General features: G+C 45.9%; 1 protein-coding gene across 3 annotated transcripts; it reads left to right on the forward strand.

Moving 5' to 3' along the window:
- The first annotated feature begins 1254 nt into the window (after positions 1 to 1254).
- On the forward strand, positions 1255 to 24933 carry ATXN2L (ataxin 2 like). Of its 3 annotated transcripts, none has more exons than XM_089480523.1 (23): positions 1256 to 2434; positions 9518 to 9554; positions 10290 to 10346; positions 11541 to 11612; positions 11850 to 12000; positions 12105 to 12229; positions 12314 to 12405; positions 13935 to 14135; positions 14739 to 14914; positions 15241 to 15345; positions 15451 to 15648; positions 15952 to 16041; positions 16340 to 16404; positions 16518 to 16792; positions 16880 to 16949; positions 17210 to 17356; positions 17490 to 17562; positions 17672 to 17859; positions 17969 to 18098; positions 18192 to 18313; positions 19231 to 19440; positions 24095 to 24275; positions 24484 to 24933. In XM_089480523.1, the coding sequence occupies exons 1-23, from the start codon at positions 2151 to 2153 to the stop codon at positions 24531 to 24533; spliced, it is 3099 nt and encodes a 1032-aa protein (XP_089336649.1). In that variant the 5' UTR covers positions 1256 to 2150; the 3' UTR covers positions 24534 to 24933. The 3 variants fall into 3 exon arrangements, with proteins under 3 accessions (XP_089336648.1, XP_089336649.1, XP_089336650.1); XM_089480524.1 differs by lacking the exon at positions 1256 to 2434 and adding an exon at positions 3069 to 3107; XM_089480522.1 differs by having other exon boundaries at positions 1255 to 2434; positions 12105 to 12405.
- Positions 24934 to 25865: the final 932 nt, after the last annotated feature.

Raw genomic sequence — 25865 nt, forward strand, 5'->3', positions numbered from 1 at the left:
TTTCTGGCTGTCCATGGTGTCCTTACCACTCTTTTCCAGCACCGCGGCTCACATGAGTTGATTTTCTTCCTATCTGCTTTCCTCTCTGTCCAGCTCTCACTTCTGCGCATGGCCATGTGGAAGACTACCATGGCTTGGGCAGGTCTGACTTTAGTGCTGAGTTGTATATCTTTACTCCTTAGGACCTTTCCTAGTTTTTCCATCGCTTCTGAGTTCTTGACTGCAGTCTCTGTTCTGATCAATAGATTTATCTGAAGTGAGGGAAACCTTATGGTTTGAGCCTTGGATTATGGCTCCGGAGACCAGGGTCCGATTCCCACGAAGACCTTCTCCATCCTCCCTTCTCTCCCTTCTTCCGTATACAGTCCTGCTGTGATATTTCCTTGTATTTTACAATATCTTACTCCTTAAGAAAATAATAATAATATAGTATCTTATGGGTTTTATCTTTCTATCGGCGAAACTGCTTCTGTGTGAGGTACGGAGGTTTGCTTAAAAATAAAAAAGCCTACATTAACATTTAATATATTGATTTAAAATTTTAACGTACGACGTTTCAAGCTTCCAAAATGAACTGCTTTTTGAACTCTGGATTGTTAACGTTCTGTGTTTTGTTTTTAATTTATAGACCTAAAAATGATTTAAATTATTATCTCTGCCTGGAGTTCCTAGACGCGAGGAGGAGGCAGGCAGGATCTGAAATAGCAATTAATAACTGTAATTGTAATTAAGAAGGAGAGGCAGGTGTCAAAAGGGCATCCAAGGCTAGTCCTGCCTGACATTGAGGAACTGGGGTCATTCGGGGTCAACCGTCTCCAAGCGACATCCGGGGCCTTGCGTTTCCTTCGCGGGAGGCCACGCCCCCTTCGCCATGCGCACTGTGAGCCACACGAACACTCGACTTCCCCACCGCCACAGCTTTGCAACGCGCATGCGCGACATTCCCCCGTTCTAGCTCTCCTCCTCTCGCACATGCGCACTAAGACCGGGTGAAAACAAGGCAGGCCCAGGTCTTTGTTTCCTCTTACGCATGTGCACTGGGGGCCCTTACCGGAGACACGCCTTCCCCTTCCTCCTCTTTCGTTTCCCCATTGGTCGAAAGAGTGAGGGTGAGAGAGAGAGCGGTCACGCAGAGCGCATGCGCGCGGAGGCCGGGAACGGCAGCAGCAGGAGGGAGGGGGGAAAGAGAGGAGAGAGGGATAGAGAGAGGGCGCGCGCGCACGCCCTCTGCGCATGCGCACTACGAAGCCCCGCCTTCCACCGAGGAGGAGGAGGGGGCGACTCATTGTGCAGCAACCGGATTGACTCCTTCTCGACCGCGCGCGACAGGGCCATCGCGATCCCTACTTCCCTTTTTCCCCCCAGCATTCCTCTCTCTCTCTCTCCGCCGCACGCTCCAGATAAGAGAGGGAAAGGAAAAGATAAGGGTCCTGCGGCGGAAAAAAAGGCAGGGTTCGCGTTTGAGGAAGGGGAGGCCTTCTTCGCAACGCCAACATCACCACTGCCCCCTCCCCTTTTCTCTTCGCGCGCGACTGCGCAGGCGCGGCCACAGGGCTCTCGCGCCCTGCTCCTCCTCCTCCTCCTCCTGGATCCGGAGTGTCCTCCTGGCGCTCTCTCCGGCGGCGGCGGCGGCGCCTCTTGATTGGCTTAAGCGCCCGAGAGGAAGAGAGAGAGAGAGAGGGCCTTGAGACTGCCCCCCTTCGTTTTGCGAGAGGGGAAAAGGAGGGCCAGGCAGCCCACAGGAGGGAGAACCGTCCCTTCCTGGGCCTCGAGGAGGAAGAAGAGGAGGCTTTAGGCCTCTCGGGAAAGAGGCACAGTGAGAGCGGGAGGCCGAGGCTAACGAGGCTCGAAGGGCCGGGACGGAGGTCTTCGATCCCTCCCTCATTTTCAAGCCCTTTCCGTTTCTGCTTTTTTAAACCAATCGTTATTTCCGCGGCGACCGCCGGCCGGCTTTGCCGAGCAGCTTCCCCTTCCGGGCCAGAGGCGGCATTACTCTCGCGAGTCCCTCCGCGCTCGGTTTGTGCCCTCGGCCTCCATTTTAGGCGTCAGAGAGAGAGAGAGAGAAGGCGCGTTCCTTTCTTCTTTTCCCTCCCTTCAACGGCCTTCTGAGGCAAACGAGGCGGAAGGGCTCCCCTTTTGCCCCCTTCGCCATGTTGAAGCAGCCCTTGCCGCCGCCCTCCCCTCAGCCAGGCTCTCCGGCTTCGGGACCCGCGACGGTTGCGGCGGCCTCCACCCCGGCGGCGGCGGCGACACCCCTCTCGGCCACTGCGGCTTCCTCCTCCTCTTCGCGGAAAGCCAACCCTCCGCCAGCCAGCCCCAACGGCAGCTTGAGCCCCGGGGCGGCGGCTGGAGGAGCCAGAGTCGCGACGGTGGCGCCTCCCGGGAGCGGCGGCGGCGGAGGAGGAGGAGGCACTCCAGGAGGAAGCGGCACCAGGTATATAATATAGATGTATCCACACTTGGAGACATAATGTGGTTTCAGTGCCTTGGCTCAAGGCGGGGGAAGTGTGGGAATTGTAGCTCCGCTCGGGGCCCCACAACAAACTACAATTCCCACAATTCCCCCGCCTTGAGCCAAGGCACTGAAACCACATTATTCCTCCAATATTTAAAAGCGAACATCCGGGGAATTAAGGGGGTGAGGGAGAAGCGGGTTACGTGAGCGCGCCCGCCGTGCGCGCCCCCGCGGCGAGGGGTTGAAAAGAGGACTCGGCACTAGGGCGAAAGCGAGTGAGGCTCTGATAAGCTTCTCGGACGCTGATTGGCCGCCGCTCTGGCCAATGGGGTGGCTTCTTTGGAAATGGGGAAGGAAGGGCGGGGGGGGAGGAAGAGAGGCGCAGCTCGCCTTTGGGTCGGAGGCATGCAATGCTGGTGTATGGAAATGGATGGACAGAGAGGGAGGGTTGGGGTGGGGATGGGAGGCATGGAGCCGTGGGGGTTAGGGCTCTCTGGAAGTCCAGTTCTGGGCACCAGGACTCAAAAGGGAGATTGAGAAGCTGGAGCCATGCGTCCAAAGGAGGGCGACTAAAATGGTGAAAGGTCTGGAAACCATGCGCTGTGAGGAACGACTCATTGAGCTGGGGATGTTCAGCCTGGAGAAGAGAAGGGTAAGAGGTGATACGATAGCCCTGTTGAAGGGATGTCATGTTGAGGATGGAGCAAGCTTGTTTTCTGCTGCTCCAGAGACTAGGACCCGGAGCAATGGAGGCAAGCTGCAGGAAAAGAGAGTCCACCTCAACATTAGGAGGAACTTCCTGACAGTGAGGGCTGTTCAACAGTGGAACACACTCCTTCCTTGGAGAGTGGTGGAGTCTCCCTCCTTAGAGGTCTTCAGACAGAGGCTGGATGCCCATCTTTTGGGTTCCTGCATGGCAGAGGGTTGGGCTGGATGGCCCTTGAGGTCTCTTCCAATTCTATGATTCTAAGGTCCAGCAGTGGAAATTCCCCACTGAGAGGAGGTCACTTCCTAAGGTTTATATCACACACTCCAAAAAGACTAATAATAATAATAATAATTTTGATTTGTATCCCGCCTCTCCCTATGGATCAAATAGCCTGCTAAAGAAGCCAGCGTGGAGTTGTGGTTTGAGGGCTGGGGGTTAGGACTCTCTGGAAGACCAGGCTCCAGCTGTGGAAAAAATGTATTTGTATCCCGCCTCTCCCTACAGATCAAGGTGGGTTACGAAAAGCAATAGCCTGCTAAACTGCTTAAGAAGCCGGCGTGGAGTCATGGTTTGAGGGTTGGGGTTAGGATACTCCAGAATACCAGCTTTGAGCCATGGAAACTCCCCACTGAGAGGAGACCTTGGGCAGGACACTCACTAGTTAAGGTTTGTCACACACTCAAAAAGACGAAAAATAGCATTCGTAGGATCGTTGGAAGAGACCTCAAGAGCCACCCAGACCAACAGCCTGCCATACAAGAATACACAGTCAAAGACCCCCCCCCCCAAAAAAAAAAATATCCAGCCTACGTTTAAACACTTCCAAAGAAGGAGAGACTGCCACACACTCACAGAACGTGTTCTGTTCAGAATCTCATGGTTGGGATAGGTTTGAGCGGGAATGGAAGAAAAGAGCCAGCGTGGAGATGGTAGTTTAAGGGTTGGGTTTAGGACTCTGGAGATCAGGATTGAGCTGTGGAAACTCCCCACTGAGGGAAGGTCACTCTCGCTAAGGTTTGTCCCGCACTCATAAAGACAAAGAGAGCCTGCTAAAATAGCATTCGTAGGATCATTGGGAGAGACTTCAAGAGCCACCCAGACCAACCCCCTGCCGTGCAAGAATATACAGTCAAAGAACACCCCCACCCTGATATCCAGCCTCTATTTAAAGTTTAAACACCTCCAAAGGAAGAGACTCTCACACTCTCAGGGAGTGCGTTCCACTCAGAATCCCATGGTTGGGATAGGTTTGAGTGGGGATGGAAGAAATGGTAAAGAACCCAGCCTGGAGTCGTGGTTTGAGGGTTGGGGTTAGGACTCTGGAAACCAGGGTCCAGCCATGGAAACTCACCACTGAGGGGAGGTCACTCTCTTGCTAAGGTTTATTACACGCTCAAAAAGACGAAGAATAGCCTGCTAAAATGGTAAAGAAGCCAGCGTAGAGTCATGGTTTGAGGGTTGGGGTTAGGACTCTGGAGACCAGGGTCCAGCTGTGGAAACTCCCCACTGAGAGGAGACCTTGGGCAGGTCACACACTCAAAAAGATGAAGATAGCTTGCTAAAATAGCTTTCGTAGGATTGTTGGAAGAGACCTCAAGAGCCACCCAAGCCAATCCCCTTCCATGCAAGAATACACAGTCAAAGAACCCCACCCCACCCCCTTGATATCCAGGAAGTGTGTTCTATTCAGAATCTCAGAAGAGGGCTGGATGGGATAAGTTTCTGTCAAGATTGGGGGGGGGGGGTATGATAGAGTCAGTTTGGTGTAATGGTCTGCATGTTGGATTGGGACTCTGGACCCCCAAGCCATGGAAACCCCAATAGGAGACCTTGGGCAGGTGACACTCTCCCTGGGCTTTATCCCACCAGACTCTTCTCCTGCTGAAATAGCATTGATTTGCAGAATCTCAGAAGAGGGTTGAATGGGATAGGCTTGTGTGGGGATGGAAGAAATGGTAAAGAGCCACCATGGAAACATTGTTTGGGTGTTGGATTAAGACTATGGAGACCAGGGTTCGAATCCCCCGCTCAGGCATAGAAACCTCATTGGGTAAGTCACAGTCTTGAAGAGGCAAAAATAGCCTGCTAAAATAATATTAATTCTCAGAATCTCGGGTCCAAAACATGCTGCAGAAATAATCTAGTTTGAGATTGTTTTAACTGCCCTGGCTCAATCCTAGGGAATTCTGGGAACTACTTTTGTGAGAAATTTAGCCTCTGTCAGAGAGCCCTGGTGCCACAATAAACTACAATTCCCAGGATTCCCTAGCACTGAGCTAGAGCAGTTAAAGTGGTGTCAAACTGGGCGATTTCTGCAGTGTGTTTTGGACCGCAGAAGAGGGATGGATGGATGGGATAGGCCTTTGTGGGGATGGAAGAAATAGTAAAGAGCCAGCATGGCGTAATGGTTTGAAGTTTGGACGGCCACTCTGGAGACTATGGCGCGTTACAGGCCGCCGGATTGCGGCGGTCTGGTTCCGCCTCTGCTTTCAGCGTCTGGGAGCCGCAGCAGCCAAACCGTGCGGCTCCCGGAAGCTCTGAAGAAGGAGCGCGGAAATCGCGCTCCTTCCTGGGCCCTGGAAGAGACGCCGCGAGGTGCTAGTCGCACACGTGCGGCGTCACTTCCGGGGCACGATGTGCGGACGCACAGCATCTGCTACGTCAATATGGCGGTGGCCATGTGGAACGGCCACCGCCATTTGTCACAAACTCTGTCCGTGATAGGGTTAGGGGCGTCTGGAAGAGACGCCCCTTTTTCAAACTGGGACATCCTCAGGATGTCCCTAATGGCGGTCTGTAACCCGCCTATGATTCAAATCCCCCGTTCAGCCATAGAAACCCCACTAGGCAGTTTATCTCACAAAGGAAATCAGAAGTTTATCCCTTGAATATTCCAGAAAAATAACGTAATTACGCGAAACAATTTCACAAGATGTAGCACAAAACCCGCCATTAAAATGGTCACTAGGGCGGGTTATAGACCGCCTATTTGGGGCGGTCTGGACCCGCCCCTTTCCCCGGAGTATCGGGGCTTCAGTGGCCACACCGGCAGCCGCTGAGGCCCCGATCCGCTGCTTTTCAGGCTGCAGGGAAGCAGCAAAACGCCGCTTCCCCGCAGCCTGAAAAGGGGTGTCCTTGGGGCTTCAAGCCCCAAGGACACCCCGCGGCGGTGGAGCTCCTTCCTGGTCTGCGGAAAGGGCACCCTAGGCGCCCTGCCGCGGATTGAGGACGTCACGTCCGCACCGCCCCGTCTAGAGGCGGCGCGGCCGTGACGTCCTCACGACGGCGGCCGTATTGAAGGGCCGCCGCCGTTTAGTGCGTGACGAGCATGCACTAGGGTTAGGGCGGTGCAGAAGCTCCGCCCTTTTGTAACCCTAGTGCGTGCTCGTCACGCACTAAAGTGCCGGTGTGTAACCGGCCAAAGAAGCATTAATGTGCATCTTTTTACTTTTGGGATTTCGGTGAGAATGCATTTTCGATATCACTTTATTTGCGCAATTGTGTGTGATAATCATTTATGTAATTACTTGCCATATTCATTTTATTTGCAGGATGCTTTAAATGTGCTTTAATCTCTATTTAATGCTGAAATTAGCCCCAGTGTGATAAACTCCTAGGAGACCATAGGCAGGTCGCTCTCGATAAATTTTATCACACACTCAAAAAGACAAAAATAGCGTTCATAGAATAGATGGAGTTATTCATCTATTGTTAGAGAATACAAGTTAGCCCTCCGTTTTTATGGGGGATCCTTTCTGGGCCCACCCACCCCTGCGAAAATGGAGGCTTGCACATATTCAAGCCTCATAGGCTTAAACAGGGTGCCAGGTAAACGTGCCATTGGAAATAGTGCAGGTCACCCCTCCGCAGATATTTGAGGTCGTGAGTTAGGAGGGGTGACTGTAGATGGAATTATTCATCTATGGAGTTAGTGATAGAGTTGGAAGAGACCCCAAGTCCCATCCACTCCAACTCCCTGCCATGCAAAAATACACAATCAAGGCACCCCTGATATCCAGCCTCTGTTTAAACACCCCCAAACAAGACTCTTACCACTTGAAAACACCCAGGGAGTGTTTTCCACTCAGAATCTCAGAAGAGGGATGGATAGGATACGTTTATATGGGGATGGAAGAAATGGTAGCGAGAGACAGTGTCATGGTTTGAGCATTGGACTGCGACTCTGGAGACCAGGGTTTGAATCTCCACTCAGCCATGGAAACCCACTGGGCCAGTCACCCTCTCAAAAAGGCTAAAATAGCCTGCTAAAATAGCATTGATTCTCAGAAGAGGGATGGATGGCATAGGTTTGTAGGGGTATGGAAGAAATGATAAAGAGCTAGCATGGTGTGGTTTGAGCATTGGGCTAGGACTCTGGAGACCAGGGTTCAAATCCCCGCTCAGCCATGGAAAACCCACTGGGACACCTTGGGCAGGTCTCGCTCTCCCTAGGGTTTATCACACACTTCTCCTCCTGCTAAAATTGCATTGATTCTCAGAATCTCCTATGAATCTGGAGACCAGGGTTCAAATCCCAGCTAGGCAATGGAAACTCCACACACTCTAGGCTTTAACCCATCAGGCTCTTCTCCCACTAAAATAGAATTGATTTTCAGATTCTCCTGTGACTCTAGAGACCAGGGCACGAATCCTGGCTCAGCCATTGAAATCCCACTGGGTGACCTTGAGCATGGACAAATCTTGACAAGGAAACCCTATGATAGGGTCATCATAGGTTTGCCATAATTTGGAAACAGCTTGAAGGCACACAGCAACAAGAAAGTAAAGGTGTATCCTCTTTAAAAAAGAAACCAGATGCAACTGGAATTCTCAGAAATAATTGGTCTTCTTGCTGTTAACTGCTGTCAAGTCAACTTCTACTCATGACAACCCTATGTATGAGAAGCTTCCAAGTCCCTCCATTGTCAGCCTCTCTCAACTGCAATGGATAGCAATGGCAGCCCCCCTCTGAAGAAACTTACCAGGAAAATCCTAAAATATCTTCATGTTAAAGTCTCCATAAGTTGAAAACGACATGAAGGTGTGCACAGCAACAACACGAAATGCTGCTGCTCTCTTTTGGGCCCCTTCTTGCTCAGTGGGCGAAGTTGCAGTTCCTTGCATGCATTAAACCCAGTGGGGGCTTATACCCAATTGGGTGCCACTCTTAACTGGGCATTTGCACTGTATTTTATCAGAAATAAATCCCATTAAATTGATTGTTGACTTGGAAGTATGCTTTATAGGGCTTCATCTGCACTGCAGAAATAATCCAATTTGATACCAATTTAAGTGCCATAGCTCAATGCTATGAAATTCTGAGAATTGTAGTTTTGTGAGATATTTAGCCTTTTCTGTCAGTTCTGATGTCACAACAAACCATAAATCCCAGGATTCCATGGGCTGGAGCCATAGCAGTTAAAGTGAGGTCAAACTGGATTATTTCTACAGTATGGATGCAGCCTATAGTTCTTTAAAATATACCTTGAAATGGAGGCCTTGCTTCAGATAATGGTTTGAGAAAATTTAAAGGTGAATGGAGTGCTCCTATTCTGCTTATTTCAGGCACAATGTTTTCTGTTTAAGGGCTGGAACAGACCGGCAGTAAGAGCCAGCTTGGAGGCAGCGTGGGGGCGTGGTGTGTAGATGACACATGCCCCGATGCTGCCCCTTAGCCAGCATCATGCCACCCACCCGCCCAGAAGGCGGGCGGTGTTCTGACACTGCATGCTGCAAGAGCATCACAAAGCTGCAGTAGTGGAAAGGGCGTGCTTTTGCTAGCTCAAAAAGGTGTGGCATTTTGCCGCCCCCTTTTGAGCCATCAAATAGCCGGCGTGGGGCTACGGTGTGCGTTTGCCATGGTCCTGATCCAGTGCTCAAAGGAGCGGCGTCATGCCACACCTTTAAAGCTGTCTGTTTTGCCCTTAGTTAGTCAGCACGGGGCTGGTGGGCATGAAAGATGTTTTTGAAATTATGTGCAGTTTTTGGTCTATATTACGGACTAGGAGTTTGGTAAAAGCCATCAGGAACTCTTGTATGTCCTCTGCACATTTAAAACAAAAAGACCCAACAGAGATTATACTTTTGGTAATATACTGGTTAGAAGTTTTTCTCATCCTATTTTGTGGACAAACTTCTGTTTTCTTAGCTTATCAAAGAAACCCTACTTTATTCTCTGCATATTAAAAACTGGATTCTGCTTAGGGTCATTTGTGGTTAGAATCTACACAAGTAAATTCCAGTGATGATATAATGTTTTAGAGATGGCTTGTTTTAAAGAATGCTTACATTATGCAGTGGAGGGATAATACTACTTTCATGTGAGTTATTCCTTGCACCTGATTCATTTTCAGGGGCCAGAGCACAGGCAAAGGACCACCACAGTCTCCTGTAAGTACCACCAACTTAAGCTTCAACACCATTTTTTTTGTGTTTAAATATGAATTATATACGACTTGCGTGACTTATTTAATTGGCATTTGAACTTTTTTCACTCACCAGATACTTTTGGTCTCCCTCTCCCATCATGCTTTACCATCAGCCATGTTGGCTGCAGCTAATAGGAGTTGTGTTTCAACAGCATCAGGAAGGCCACATTTTCTTTAGTCCGGCTGTATTGCTGTTGAGAAATGCTGGATTATCATCATCTGGGTGCAAAGGCAACTGCTCATAACTTGGTAGCAACAGATAGCTGTTACAGTCATGTTACTGGAAAGGACAAGTTTGATTTTGAAATAGAAACTGAAACAACAGTAAAAAGAAACTGATGAAATATGTGATTTCTGTCCCATTATGAAAGAGGCCTAAATCCAATTGAAGAAGAGAAGGCCTATTGAATCAGTAGCATTTACATACATGTTGACTTAGTGTTCAGAACTTGTTTCACTCAGTCAACTTTTGTTGGGACTAGTTGGTGTTGTCTTTATGATTTCTGACCAACATGGATATAAAAATAGCAGTCTCGCATCTCATTCCCTACAGTGCTTTCCTGACTACTAATAACAGTGCTAAGACTCTGAGCACTAAAGCATCCTCTCTGGATCAAGAAGAGTGGTAAAAGTCAGCAGATGTTGAGAAACTTTCTGATGGGTCTTGTCTTTTTTACCCCTCTGTATTTGTCACCAGGTCTTTGAGGGTGTCTATAACAATTCACGTATGCTGCATTTCCTGACAGCAGTTGTGGTGAGTCTCCCATAGATAAGAAGGACAGGTGCATATGCACTGCAGGGTGGTACTGCTGTAGTTTCTTTCTGTCTTGTCACATGTAGGACATCTTGCAGGATAAATTCTTGAGTATATAAACACCTATGGCAGGATTAGTATCTGGACAGCTATATTGTTATTGTGTAGTGCTGACTGTGTGTTTCTTTTCCATTGCTTTTACTTAGTTTTGCTTAACTGTCATGTACCAGCTTAAAAAAAGAACTTGCACAGAATGAACTGTGGAGTATTTTCTGATCCTGATGAGAATTGCAATTTATTGAGGTCAATTATTAACATTTGTTAGGCTTTCATGTACACTTTCATAAGTACACTCCAGAAAGTTTGCCTCTGCCCCAGTTGGCTCAATCTGCTAATTTCTAGAGTACATAAATTCAGATTCTCTGCATATGCAGCCAGAAAGCAGCTTGGAACAGACTTTATTTGTCCTTGTTCATTACATTGGTTTGGAGAAAAAGAATATCTAGTGGTAAAAAGCAATAGATTCATTGTGACATCTTTTATCCAGCACTTTTTTTTAATGTACACTTACTGAAATGTGATGACATTACATTGTTCAGGGGACAGTGAAGAGCCAGTGTGATGTAATGGTCTGAGTGCTAGCACTCTGGGAAATTAGGGTTTAAATGCCAGCTCAGCCATTGAAATCTACTAGGTGATTTTGGGCAAGTCACTCAGTTAGCCTCAGAGAAAAGGCAAACTTTCTGAACAAATCTTTCTAAGAAATCCTCATAATAGGGTCACCTTAGGCCACTATAATTTAGAAAGAACTTGAGGACACACTGCAACAACAAGGTGGCACTACATCATAATGTCAATATTGTGCATTCTTCAGGAAAATCTGGCTCTGAGAGACTAAAATGCATGGGGATGAAGGTCACTTCCTGGTCAATGTTTTTGTGGTTGTGGGGACTGGATGACTTACAAAATGCAGAATCTATGTAGACCCCACAGTTTGTTAGTCCAAATTTGATCGTACAGTTCAAATTGATGGTTAGAATTTCTGCTCTTCATGCATTGTTGATATATATTCTTCCCATTCTTTTTGGTACTGCAGCTAGAGAGAAAAAAACTACTCTCTGATGCAGGGATGTGATGTTCAAATTTGAATTTGAAATGCGTTCTCAGTGTTATTTACTTCTTATTCCCTTCCAGGGATCTACATGTGATGTGAAAGTAAAAAATGGAAACACCTTTGAGGGGATTTTTAAAACCCTGAGCTCCAAGGTGAGTTTTGGAGTTGCTCGTCTGAATAGAAAGCTTTCTGTTTAAATTTTTGGTCTGCTGGTTTAAATTTAAAATGAAATCTGCCACACTAGATAGAGGTTGATTCCCCAAAAGAGATGCCTGTTCAGTACCCTGATCAGGAAGGGGATGTAATATAGGACAGTGCTTCCTCTTCTTGACTGCTTTATATGGGTAGGGAGATTTGGTATATATTAACAGGGTTGTATTTATTTATAGTTTGAGCTAGCTGTGGATGCTGTGCACAAGAAGGTACCTGACCAACCAGTAGGACCCAGGAGGGAGGATATTGTGGACACTATGGTTTTCAAGCCTGCTGATGTCATGCTGGTGCACTTCCGCAATGTTGACTTTAATTACGCCACCAAAGGTAATGCAGTTTCAAGATACCAGATGTGAACTGTGGTGTGTTCTGGACTAGAGTAGAGACTAGATGTTTTCCACCCTGAACTGTTACTTTGCTTTGTTTTCTAGATAAATTCACAGATTCTGCTATTGCCATGAATTCCAAGGTGAACGGAGAGCACAAAGAGAAGGTGCTACAACGCTGGGAAGGGGGAGATAGCAACAGCGATGATTATGATTTAGAATCTGACATGGTAAGTGTCCTGATCTTTATTGAGGCCACAGAGGGAGGATTGCTTGCATGTTGCAGTTACAAGACTATGTATTTATTATTTCAGTCTAATGGCTGGGACCCAAATGAGATGTTCAAATTCAATGAAGAAACATATGGTGTGAAGACCACCTATGATAGCAGCCTTTCTTCATATACGTAAGTTAAAAGTTTAGTTGTGTCTGTTTCAGGGTGCAAATGATTTTATTTATCAAATGATGATGATAATGTGGCTGCATGGGAAACAATGGAAGTTGCAGAGTAGTAATTCACAATAAGTGAAAATAACTAGTTAGTCCTTTTCTTCATTTCATCACTGAGAGAACAGTCATTGCTGGTTCATACAAGGCATTGAGCAGGTGATGCATAAGGGACAGGAGAAAAATAGTGGACTGAATTTAGAGTGCACCCAGTGGGTAATACCATACAATGGTCTTGATGGCTGGTCTGTAGATTTAACAAGGTCTGAGGATCAATCAGAAGCTATAATAAAACTTCATATCTTTGTTTACCATGGCGGGGTAAAATGCCTAAATGTCCTTAACATAAATTGAAAATGTTGCCACCCTCCCTAGAGTGGTGAGGTTGGCTAAAATGTGACTTTCACGCTGAGAAGTAGAGTTGCTGGTCTTTTTATATCTGCATTTGAAGGCAAGGCTCCAGGATATTGTGGATGTCATGGTGTGATCACTCGAGAGATTTTTGTTGTTGTTAACTGTCCTCAAGCCAACCTCAACTCATAGTGACCCTGTGGGTGAGACATCAAGATTCCTTGTGTTCCACTGCTCTGCATACATTCTGGAGACTCATGCACATGACCTCCCTAATTGCTTCTAGCCATCTGACGTGTGGTTTTCCTCTCTCTCTACTCCCTGCAACCATTCCCAGCATTATTGTCTTTTCTAATGAGTCGTGGCTTCTTATGCTGTGTCCAAAATATAACACCCTCAGTTGGATCATCTTGTCCACTGTATCCTCAGAACTCTTCTCCAGCATCACATCTCAAATGAGTTGATTTTCTTTGGTCCCTACTCTATTCACGGTATTGTGCAACTTGGGCCGGAAGACTGCTATACCAGATGGTATCTAGTTTGTTCCAAGTCCTATACCATCTTATACAGAAGTGCCAAGTCCTCTTCCTTTTGACTACCCAGTTTGTATGCTGTAGATTGTGGATTACATAGATAGCAGTCACATATTTAATGACTTTTTTCCATATCAAACCACAAACAAAACTTACAGCTGTCATGGTCTTGGGCTGTGTTGCTTGGAGCCTGGTCTCTAAAATGCAGACAGCTGTGCAGTAGTTCAATCTTTGTTGATATCCCAGCATAACCAGGAAAGTTATAACTGCTTTCATTTGTAGTGTTCCTAGCACTTTTTGTTGAAGAAAATTTCTCCTCATGGATTAATTTAATTTCGTTATGCATGCTTATTATGCAGAAAATAGTTGTTCAAGGCTAGGTTAGTAGTATTTCATGCTTACAAACCCTCCTTAGTATACCAGACAGAGGCACAGACTGCTGGAAGGAAGAATGTCTTTCTCCAGAGTGGAGGGTGGAAGGGTGTTGGATTTTTATGAATGTGTGTATGCGCATATGTGTACAACAGGTTCATTTCTCTGAGGGCTGGTATTGTGTGATTGCCTTGCATCCTTATTCCTCTCTCCTGTCCCATCTGCATGACAGAGTCCCTCTTGAGAAAGACAACTCAGAGGAATTCCGGCAGCGAGAGGCCAGGGCTGCGCAGTTGGCTCGGGAGATTGAATCAAGCCCACAATATCGATTACGTATTGCTATGGAAAATGATGATGGGCGCACAGAAGAGGAGAAGCACAGCTCTGTGCAGAGACAGGTGTCAGGAAGAGACAGCCCTAGTCTGGCATCCAGGTGAGCTGGTAGCATTGGTGAGCAGGATAAAAATGCATCCACCTACAACTTCAGATTGCTAATAGAGATTCTTTTCTGAGTGAGCTTCCAGTTATAAAACACTTGAGTAGCTAGCCTAGGCCCACATTGATGTCTTTTCATACCAGGAAAATGCTTTCTAATATCAGTAACCATATGTAGGCCTGTTTATTTCAGACGGATAGTATTTTTAGTTCTCAGTGACTGCTTTTATGCTTTTGCATGTTTGTGCTGGTTCACATTTGTTTTCTCTAATGGTTGTATTTATGGTTTGTTTGTTCACTGTTCATCAGTATGATTGTCAATATAGACTTCTTTTGGTGAAGCAGCAATAGGCCTTCACTAGCTTAAGGCAGGGCAAGCTTCCACTTATTGTTTGTTTAATTGTGCCTGTTTGGGGAGAAAAGAACAGTGACAAAATCCACCTTGCAAACCAGTGCTTGAAAATTTGCTCATCCCTTACTGCTGCTGCATACCAATAAGTTGACAGTAAAAATGCCCTTGATTCTGTTGTTAAAACCCTTGATAACATTTTCCTTAATGCTCTGACCTTAAGGAGGACACTGAATTTTTCTGTCTTTATAGAGAGGGCAAATACATACCACTTCCCCAACGTGTCAGAGAAGGTTCACGCGGTGGGGTACGATGCAGCAGCTCTCGGGGCGGGAGGCCCGGCATGAGCTCCTTACCACCCCGTGGAAGTGCACATCATTCAGAAAGCAACTCTGGCTCTATTCCAGAACAACGAGGCATCAATGGAGGTGAGTGAGTCTGAACATTTGAGGCCTGTAAACTGAAGCATTTGACTAGGCTGGTGCTTTCACTTCATGGGACAAAATGCTTTTATATAAGTAATTGAATTAAGCTGCCTCAGCCATTTCTTACCTTGTTGATTTTCAGGAAGAAAAAGTGGCTTCTTAAAATTTTGACTATACCTTTCTACTTTGGAATTTCCAAAAGTGATCCTAGGTTGTGGTTAATAATGGATTTTCCTGGTGCTTTCTTTCAGGTAAAAGCTGGAGATAACAAAGCAACATTTAATGTACCCTTCATTCATTTATTTGCGTCTGTGGCTGTTTTTTTCTAGGTCCATCCAGAATGTCTCCAAAGTCGCAGCGACCTATTCGGGGGGCCAAGAGTATGTCTTCCCCTTCTAGTCGCCCCATGGAAGTTTCAGCTGCTTCTCCAACAGGTACAGCAGGCAATTAAGTTAACATGTCATTCCCCAGATCTTCTCCAAAGGACTATGCTATGTGTTACTGTGTTTAAATCTAACGGCTGTACTTTTGTCACACAGTGGGCCGTGTATATACTCCGCGTTCTCCAAAATCTGCCTCAGCTGTGCCAGTCTGTTCCCAGGATCCCCCAGTTGGATCAGCTGTCCCTGCTGCTCCTGCATCTCCCTCTGAGTCAAGGCCTGCCATGGAATCTAGTGCTTCCCCAACCCCGCCTTCTCCCAAGGTCCCAGCATCTGCTCCTGTAGCTGCTGTTGAGGGTAAGAATTCACACAAGGTAAAGGTAGTATGGTTCACTAACCAGTGTGAAGAAAGTGAACTTGGTACTGAAATCTTCATATTATTGATCTTTTCTAGAGGATTGGTCTTCCATTAATTAAGCAGGCCACTTTCTAAAATCTATATTAGATTTGATCACTTTCTAAAATCTATTAGCTTTGGTTGAGACGTGGAGTAAATATCCATAATTATTATGAGGAGACCATATTCTTCAGACTAATTTCTGTCCTTTTTTCTTGGGCGTGGGATGTAACAGGTTATTTTTCCTTTCTTTCTATATTAAGTTAAAGAGGTGCCTAGCTCTGCCACCAAAGAACCCAGCAGGACCTCGGAGGTTATGGGACCTTCAGACTTGGTCAAACAGGCAAACAAAGGTTTGTGCCTTCTGTGATTTTGGTGGGTGGGGGAGCACAGCACTTTCTGCCTTTTCAGACCTTCCAAAATAAAGTTCCATATTCTCTTTAACTAGCCTTTATTTGTGTAAATTCTGCATGCACTTTCTGATTGCTTTGCTATTTTCAGCAAGACCAATCTAAATCTTAGTAAGAAAAGAAATATTTTATGGGAATTACTCAGTGAAGCTTGAACTTTGGCTAATTCTGCAAGTGGTTTTCAAGATGGGGTTAGGATCCCAAAGGCTTTGGTTATAGAATTGTCCTGACACTATTCTAGGTCTTCAGAATGAGCAGAAGAGGAATCAGCTAGAGGAACTGCGCAAATTTGGAGCCCAGTTTAAGGTGAGGTTGTTCTTATCTCTCCTTAGTGCATTTCATATATGGAAGGGGATTATGGGCATCATTTGTTCCTGGCTACAGTTGCTTATCCTTTTTGTTTGTTTGTTTTCTCCAAGCTGCAGCCCAGTTCCTCCCCAGAGGCCACACTTGATGCTTTCCGGGCCAAGGAGCCTCTCGAAGGGAAGGTGAAGGACAAGCCCCCAGAGGCATTGGTTGGGGCAGGGGGTACTTGTGAGGTGCCTGATGAATCTCCCAAACCCAGCCTAGAGCTCTCTGAAGGCAGCAGCAAGGAAGAGAAAGGATCCTGTGAAGGCATGGAACGCCAGACTCAAACCTCTAGCCCTCTGGGCAAAGGGGACACAGATGAAAAGGAGGACGGCCCTGTCTCAGAGTGAGTCTATAGCAGGGACTGCAGAAGAGGAGTTGTTGGTGTATGTATCTTTTGTATTTATCTCTTTCCAATTTTACTCTTCTCTAGGCAGGTGAAAAAATCAACACTGAATCCTAATGCAAAGGAATTCAACCCCTCAAAAACCCTGCTGTCTGTGGTGCGTAATTGTGTGGGAGAGATTAACTCTCTGGTTTTATTTATTTCACAATGCTAGGTCTGTAGTTTTATTATTTATTTCACTTAAACGCCACTTTTTCCCCAGAGTGAGAGTTAAGGGTTAATGGGGCTGCCTAACAAGATGTGCCTTTGTGCAATATCTGTTCTTCTGCAGGAGAGTAGAGTAGTTTTGGAAATCCCTATAGTCATTTTTACAGTGGCTTCTTCAATAATCAATATCTTTTTCTTCTCTGTGTCTAGAACAAGTCAACAAGTACGCCCACATCACCAGGACCACGTACTCACTCTACGCCCTCCATCCCAGTAATTACACCAGGGCAAAGTGGCATGTATAGCACGCAGTACATCTCTTATATCCCACAGATTCACATGAGCCCAGCTGTGCAGGTGAGTAATGTGGTGGTGGGGTATATGTGGATAGTCCTGGTTTTAGGCACAATGATAACCTCCATAATTCTTCCAAATTTTGGTGGAGGCAGGGTAGTGCTAGAGGTAATGGACATGTCCCCATTTTCTACAGGCTCCCCAGATGTACCCTTACCCTGTTTCTAATTCTGTGCCTGGACAGCAAGGCAAATATCGAGGAGCTAAAGGTTAGTGGATGGAGGATGAAGGAGCCATTGGGAACTTTGAAAAGGGAACGCTGAAAAGGGAAGTGTGTGCACTACCAACTTTTCCTAACTGCATTCTCTTCTTTTCCAGGTTCTCTGCCCCCACAGCGTTCAGACCAGCACCAGCCAACCTCAGCTCCTCCTATTATGCAGGCAGCAGCAGCTGCTGGGCCCCCTCTTGTGGCTGCCACTCCATATTCTTCATATATTTCCTACAATCCCCAGCAGTTCACAGGACAACCCACCATGATGCAACCTATGGCACACTACCCCTCGCAGGTGTGTCTGAAATTTGCTTCAGTAGGAGAAGGAAGTGTGCACACTGATGAATATGTGGGTGGATGGGTGCACGCGTACCCAATTTTCTCACTTGTGTTCTTCTCTCCAGCCTGTCTTCGCCCCTATGCTGCAGAGCAACCCACGTATGATGACGTCTGGCAGTCACCCCCAGGCCATAGTTTCATCATCTACTCCCCAGTATCAACCAGCAGAACAACCTACGCCTCAGACTCTTTATGGTGAGTTTGTATTTGGTTAGAAAACATACCCACCCTAAGCTTTCCCTCTCCTCCTTTGCATTGTTGACTGCTGCTTGCTGCTTCTCTCCCCAGCCACAGTGCATCAGTCGTATCCCCACCATGCTACACAGCTACATCCGCATCAGCCTCAACCAGCTACCACACCCACGGGCAACCAACAGCAAGCGCAACATGCCGCCCCCAGCCCTGTGCAGGTACCATGGGGGAAGGGGGAGCACAGGGTGTGGGCTACTATTGAGGGGTGCACTTAATGCTTGACTGGCTCTTGCACCTTTCACAGTTTGGTTGTGTGTTTTGATATTGGCCCTGTTGCTAATGTGATCCTTCAGACTCTGATCTGGGAATCTGGTTAAGGTGTTGAGAGAGGAGAGTTTAAAAGTGTTTCTTTTTGAGACTTCCAGGATCCCACTTATGATGTTAGCTGTCACCTTTGCTCTTGCCTGTTGGAGCTACTGTCTGTAGAATGAAGTGTCAGGCATAGACTGCATGCTTGCTTGCTGTTCCATCTGTTTGAGAATTAAATCTTACAGCAGAGGGGCAAGATGGTACCTACAGTTATTTTTGACTTGGCTCTTGATACAGGAGGCAGTTTCTACAAAAGCACCAATGTGTTCACGAGTAGTGTCTTTGTGGCTGAGAAGGAACAGTAGAGGCAGGGTGATGTAGCTGTAAGAGAATGAGATGGGATCCATAACTGCTTTAGCTCTGGTTATCTTGGTATGGCCTTCTGGTTAATCAATATCCAACAAGATTTGTTTATTTTACAGAATCTGCACTTGGTGCTAAAAGTCTGAGCAATCTGTTCTTCTCTTAAGTGATGAATCAATTAGACAGATAATTAAGAAGTCTCTATAAAACCTAATATATGTGAGAAAGTTTAAAGAGAGCAGTAACGTGAGAATTACAGTTTCATTTATTTAGGCAGAACAATTCCTGTTCCTGCCAAACATGTTGAACAGAGACACTACAAAAGTTTTAGTCTGTATCTCCAGAGACTGTCTTAACTTTGTGCTGGGGCAGTACCAAAAAAGGAAAAAGAACATGACTTTAAGGGCAGAGGTTATTCAAAGTTCTGGATGTTCTGTGGTGACTTTTCTTCTTTCTGCCACAGCACCAAGCTGGACAGCCACCTCATTTGGCCAGTGCCCAGCAGCAGCAGAACCTGTACCACACAGCCACTCTGACAGCTACACCACCATCCATAACTCCAGGGCCCAGCGCTCAGTCTCCACAGAGCAGTTTCCCCCAGCAGGCAGTCTATGCCATTCATGCCCACCAACAACTTCAGCACGGCTACACCAACATGGCCCATGTCACCCAGGTGAGTGCTCACTTGTGTAAAGAGGTAGGCTGTGGTATGCATTGTGTCAGCAACTTCAGAGTAACTGTTCACAAGTGTCCCAGTTTTACATTAACGTTTAAAACTGGAAATGAATGTACCCAGTTAGGTTCTTAAGGCAATCTAATTTTGGGGTGATTGGAATGGAAGGAAAGTCAAAGTTGAAATGAAGGTAGTTTAGAAAAACACTAGGGAGTGTCACTTGCGTTTCACCAGAGGATGGTTTCTATTTTTATGAGAGTTAAGGTTCAATACTTCTTTTGACCCCTGGATAAGTCAACTCAGATTTTTTGGGTCAATTTTTTGACTAAAATTTCTAGACGTGAGTATATATAGTAATTGTCACCAAATGCATTTTTTTAAATTTAATGTACTTTACATATACATTTTTGGTATGCAGATGTTTGTACTTTCCAGTTTGGGACAGTGCCTAATGAAGTAGACTCTAGTGTAAAAACGTTTATGCCATAATAAATTTGTTATTTGCCTTAGAGTGCCAAAAGGGCATGTGTGCATGTCATGTTAAGGAAGGGTAGAAAATGGGTCACCATGGATTGCTTACAGCCCTCAGAACTTTGTGGCTTGGAAAACGCCTCCTCTTCCCCCCCCCCCTCTTTCTTTGCCCCAAAGTCTCTTAGGTAGCAATGTGAGGCAATTTTGATATATTTTCCCCTGCCCTGTTTTTCTTCAGCTGTTTTAGACCCAGAGGAAACCTTTTATTCAAAAATAAATTACCTAGTAGTTGACATCCAGGTCATTTCCTGTTAGGTCCTGTTTGGTCTGAATGTTCTCTTTGGTGGGATACAGACTGCCCAAAGCGGACGGTCTCCCACCGCCCTAGTCTGGAGGCTGAGGCTTCCCCGTGGAGCAAAAAGAACCTTTAAAAATCAGGTTCTTTATGTGACGCTGCAATGCTCCAATGGTGCACTTGCAGCGTCCCAATGGCGCCGAGACATGCAGACACTAAGCGTCCGCCACGTCAAAATGGCGGCACCCATGTGTACTGGGCGCCGCCATTTTGACATACAGATTACATACTAGGGTTGCGGGGCATATATAAGCAGCGCCCAGAGACAGCCCTAGTACGTATGCTGGCTGGCGCTTTCACCAGTCTGTACAGCGCCAAAGAGTGTGTTAACTTTGTTCCCCGTGTCTCTTAGAGGATATTGGAGAGGATATGGAGGTGAGAAATGTTTTTCCAAAAAAACAAACAAACAAACAAAAAAATTGGGTGAGTTCCTTGGGGAGCCACTGTGGCTTTTAACATTTGTTACTCAACCTGTGTTAAATCATGATTTGTATTTGGATTAAATTATGAACAATGTGGCAGATGGAAGTGTGATTGCTCCTCTTGCTAATCAGTGTTAAAAACAAGAATTAGCTGTACTTCAGCAGAACTAAAGTCCAGAGCAACCCCTTCTGCAGGTGTAACATATTGTACAATAGCATTGTGCATGGATTTGCTCCAAAATGCATGTTATGATCAATGGTGTCTTTTGTGACCATATTCTTCAAAACTATGCTGAGAAGCATTTTAACTTACTAGATAAGACACCTTCATTCTGGAATATGTTTTGGTATCTGGACCTTCTGCTTCCTTCCAGAGCAATCAGTTAGAGATGTAGCAGTAAAACCCAAATGACAAATTGCTCACCTCTGATGTAAACAGATGTCTAGTGGGGCATCAGTTGGTTTAAAACTGGCAACTCCAAAATCCAGCTTTTCCAGTGATGGAGGAGATTAATATAATATGGGTTACTCTCACTGTTCTAGAAGGCAGGACCATGATATCAATCATTTTTACATCACTAGAGGTGTGTGGAGGGTGTGGGCCACACCGGGTGATACCCTAGAAGAGGGGTGACACCCAGTTGGGCCCTCCTCTTACTGTGCCCCTCCCAGTTTTGCTGTGGCGGTGGAGGCCTCTTCACAATGAGACCTCCACCACTGTGGCAAAGGAGAGGACTGAACATGCCCTTTTGGCTGCAGCAGCCCCCTGCACCAGGTGACACCAGGGATGAGGATGCCACTGCATTTTGATACCTTTTCTGTTAGGGAACTGGTAGAGTGCTGCCTTGGAATCGAAGCAGAAAGGTTCCGGTAATGGGGAGTGTATCCCAGGTCTTGCTCCTCCCTCTCACACAAGAGACAGGGTTTTAACTACCAAAGCAGTCACAGCAGGAAGGAAAATTGCCTGAACTCTTTTATGAATGCACCACACTGTGAAGAACAGCTATCGGAGTCTACGTTAGTAGAAATAAACATCATTTTCTAATGATGGAGAAAAGAAGAGGACAGGCAGTGCCCAAGAAGTAACCCTACAAATCACAGTCAAGGGGGTTGCTATTCTAAACATGGTTGAAATAGCTGCGCTCCTAGTCAAATGTCGTTCCTCCACAACAACAGCAGAGCCTGAGCTGTATAGGAAGTGTCAGTACACTGCCAATGCCTCCTAGAAAAGAATGATGTGGAAACGTGCCTCCCCAGGGTTGATAACTAAAAGGAAACAAAAAATTAAGTCTATAGAGGGATGCTGTACAAACCAATGTATGCCAGTCTCTTTCTTTTTGTGACTTAGGATCAATACAGAAGGATGTCAAGGTAACAGTCTGAGAATGGTGAAAATGACGTTGACCATAGATAGAGTCATGCTCAAGGATCTAGCTATTCCTCAAGAGTCCATTCCTAGAAGGAACACCTCTCTAGGCATTTCTAGGTCCTTCAGTGTGTTTCTATGTTCAACTTTTGCTGGAAGTATATCATAGAATCTTGCTGGAAGACCTAGAAAACAGCTAGAGAGAACATATTTTTTCAGACATGGGTAAGCAAAATCATGGGTACCAGTCCCACAGATGCAGGTGTTATGCTGTAATGTGACTATTGAAGGGAGTGGCTTTGTTAAGGCTGCTACCAGTTCACGTATTCCCTATTTGGGAATTGCACATTGTTTGGCTGGCATTATTGAAATCACCCCCTGAATTATTGTGTTCTATAGATCTTAAATTTCTAGTATGGACAGTTCTATTTTTAGTAGTTATTACTTCAGCTTGTAGGGTGTCTTGAGGAATATCTAGATCCTTGAGCATGAGACTGTCTATGGTCAACGTCCTCCAGAAGTCATTCATTTCAATTTGCCCCATGTAAGGCAAATACCGCATAAGCTCAAGCCCCGTTCAAAAGCACCGCGCACCATTCAATTAATAGCAGCACGGCTTCCACGTAAACCAGAAACCGCATATGGCGCAGGCATGCTGTAGTAACAGATGCTGTTCTGAAAGCTGGAGCAGAAGCTCCATCTCTAGCGAGAAAAGTCCCTGAGAAAAGGGTTGTTTCAGGGTCATCAGTAAAAGATCACCTGTCACATTGAAAGTAAGGAATAAAAATCATTTTAACTGTGCTAATACAGCCCTAGAAACATCAGCCTAGCTCTTTCTTTAGTCTTGGTATACATTTCTAAGCAGAATGGGCAAGCCCTCAGGTGTGAACAATCTGTTGGGAACAAATTACTGTGAAGTCTTATCCTTCCTTTGGAGGGTTTTTCAAGAGAGAGATATAGTCATTTTGACTCCCTCCGCCACTCTTCTGGTGGCCGAAATGAATGAGGAACCAAGAACATTTTTGTTGCATGTGCACTCTAGTCACCATAGTAAGAATAACCTGTCTGACACTAGGAGTGACTGCAGTTTTGGGGGGATTTTTTTTTGGGGGGGGGGCTGTTCTATTTGTTTGTTTTTTTGCTTGTGTGAGTAGCTGATTGGATGCCAAGGCTGTTGCTGTCTATCCCCCCTCTCCCCCCCCCCCCCCGAAAAAAATAACCTGAAACTTATGCTGATGGCTTGGTTACTAGGGAGATCCAGTGGGAAAAACAGTCCCGCAGTGATGTGAGGTGGAAATACAATTGAGATGTAAACCTACAGAAACTTGCCGAGTGACACTTGGACAGTGTTCTTTATTTCTGACAGTCCACAGTTGGTACTGTCTCAAATTACTGGATGCTGCATGAATGCTACTTTCGTATTTTTCAAGTACTTGCAGAACGTTTTCTGCCTTTGAGGAGAAGAGGGGTTGCCCCACATTATCATTGTTAGTAACTGGATTTTTTAAAAGGTTAGAATCTTAAAAGCTTGAGGTTTTAGGAATGACATTTATTAGTCCTCTACATACCTTTTTTGCCCTTCTTATTTTTACATATTCTTGAAAGTGCAGGACTGAGCACCTGCGAACAGTTAAATTATGTTGTCTGATGCAGTATAGATTACTTGCCAATCCTCAGAAATAATTATCTGTTAAACCTTGTTCTGACACTTGTAGTTCTATACAGCAATAGTAGCTGCTGTCTTCCCATATGTAATACTTTCCTTATTGGGTTCTTTTGGTTTTAATTAACTTTTCATACTGAAATCGTTTCACATATTTGGTAAAAGCAACCTAGTAATTCCTGAAGACTCCAGGTTGGAGCAGTTGCACAAATGTAGTTTGTTGCTCCAGATCGCAGCAGTTGCACAAATGTATTTTGTTTCCATACACTTCGAGCTGCTTCTATACTGTCTTAAAAATCAGTTGGTAAAATGCCACATTATCCATTCTTAAAAGCCATGTTGTGAATGAGCTGAAATCCTTGCTGTCTTATCCGCAGGCCCATGTCCAGACTGGAATTGCAGCTGCCCCACCACCTCACCCTGGAGCTCCACAGGTCATGCTGCTGCATCCCTCGCAGACCCATGGTGGACCCCCGCAAGGAGGTGTGCCCCAGAGTGGTGTGCCCACCCTCTCAGCTTCCACACCCTCCCCATACACTTATATAGGGCACCACCAAGGTGAGTCAGGAATATGGGAGAGTGGACTGCTGATAGGCAGTCTGTGCTATGTAGAGCATGGGGGAGATTGAGGACATGTTGCCTCAAGCAAGGATGGTCAAGTTGTCGAATTTGCTGGGCCTTTTTTCTTTGTGAGATGAGGGGTGGCTTGGTGGTCCTGGACTGTGCCTTTGTTATCCTCACTGCCTTTCTCTTCTTCTCTTTCCAGTTCAGTCTCATCCTTCCCAGCAGCTTCCGTTCCACACCCCTGGGAACTGATGTCCACGCTTCTCCCTGTGACCTGAGATCCCAGCCAGCCTTTGGCTCTGTTGCTGGCCCAAAGCCTGGGCCAGCCCTCATGCCCATGGTAGAGGCCCCTGGAGGGGTGCAGTCTGGCCTGGCCCGCCCCCCCTCGCCAAGCACCTTCCTTTCCGTTGGTTTAGTGAAGCCCACTTGGGATGCTGTCAGCCAGCGGGACGGAGCAGGGCCCCTCCCCCTTGCCTGGAGAAAGGCAGGGTTTCTTTTCTGTTATTTATGACTCCATTCGGGCTCTTAGAGCAAATGCCACTTTCCCACATTAACTTGACAAGGACATGACCAGATGGACAAACCTTGACTTTTTATTAAGTAAAAATATTTAAAAAGTTAAAAAAAAAAAACCAATAAAATTTTAAACTAACTAATGTTGGGCTTGGGATGACTGTGTGGAAGAGGGCCAGTTTCTAATAGGCAACATTTTGTTTTATTTTTGTTGGTGATTTTGCAGAATTCTATTGGGTCAGGAGGCTCTGAGCATTCCCCAGAGTTAGCTCATCCAGATACAAGAGACTCTGCACAGATGGGCAATTGAAATCCTCTATTTAGAGCTTGACACTTCATACATACCCTTCTGAAATTAGCTACCGTGTATACTCAACTCTAAGTCAAGGGCAGGTTTTGGGTCCAATTTTACTGAATTTGCTATGACTTGTGAATAAGTCAAGGGTAAAACGTAGGGCCATGGATGTAATGGACGAAGCAAAGAAAATGGCAACAGCATTATCAATTATTCCAGCCTTTAAATTTAATTAGATAATTTTGCCTGTTTTTAATCAAAATCTTGGAAATGTTGACAAACATGCACAAATGTCTTATTCAATTGCCCTGATTCCTTAGTAGGAAGCAGGTATATTTCAAATACTCCCCTTGCTTCACTTTTCTCATGTTCACCTGCAATAGTGGTTCCTTTTCACCATCAAGTGAAAATGCGCATTGTTTCCCAGAGTTTGGTACATTCCATCACTGTCTTTCACTTGCTGACTGGTTCTGCAAGTCTTAAGACCAGCTAGTCATCACTTTCTCAGAACAACAGTCTATCACCTTGTTTTCATGAGAAACAAAAGATGCTCCTGGAAAGCTCACAAGCCAGAACAGATGGCAACAATCCTTCTGTGTCATATGTACCTGTGTCTGAATACTAACTGCTATACTGCTGTTGCCCATGGAGTTTCCATTTAGTTTTTATGTTTAAGAACTAACCATGCTGCAGTTGTTATAACCTGGGAAATGGGCTTAGTGCTTCTATAGTACTGAGAAGTAGAGAGTGCACATACCTCCCAAGGCCTGATCTGG

This window comes from Sceloporus occidentalis, unplaced genomic scaffold (genome assembly GCF_023333645.1).
Source record: "Sceloporus occidentalis isolate IW3139 unplaced genomic scaffold, rSceOcc1.0.p SCAF_14, whole genome shotgun sequence".
NCBI classification, from domain to species: domain Eukaryota; kingdom Metazoa; phylum Chordata; class Lepidosauria; order Squamata; family Phrynosomatidae; genus Sceloporus; species Sceloporus occidentalis.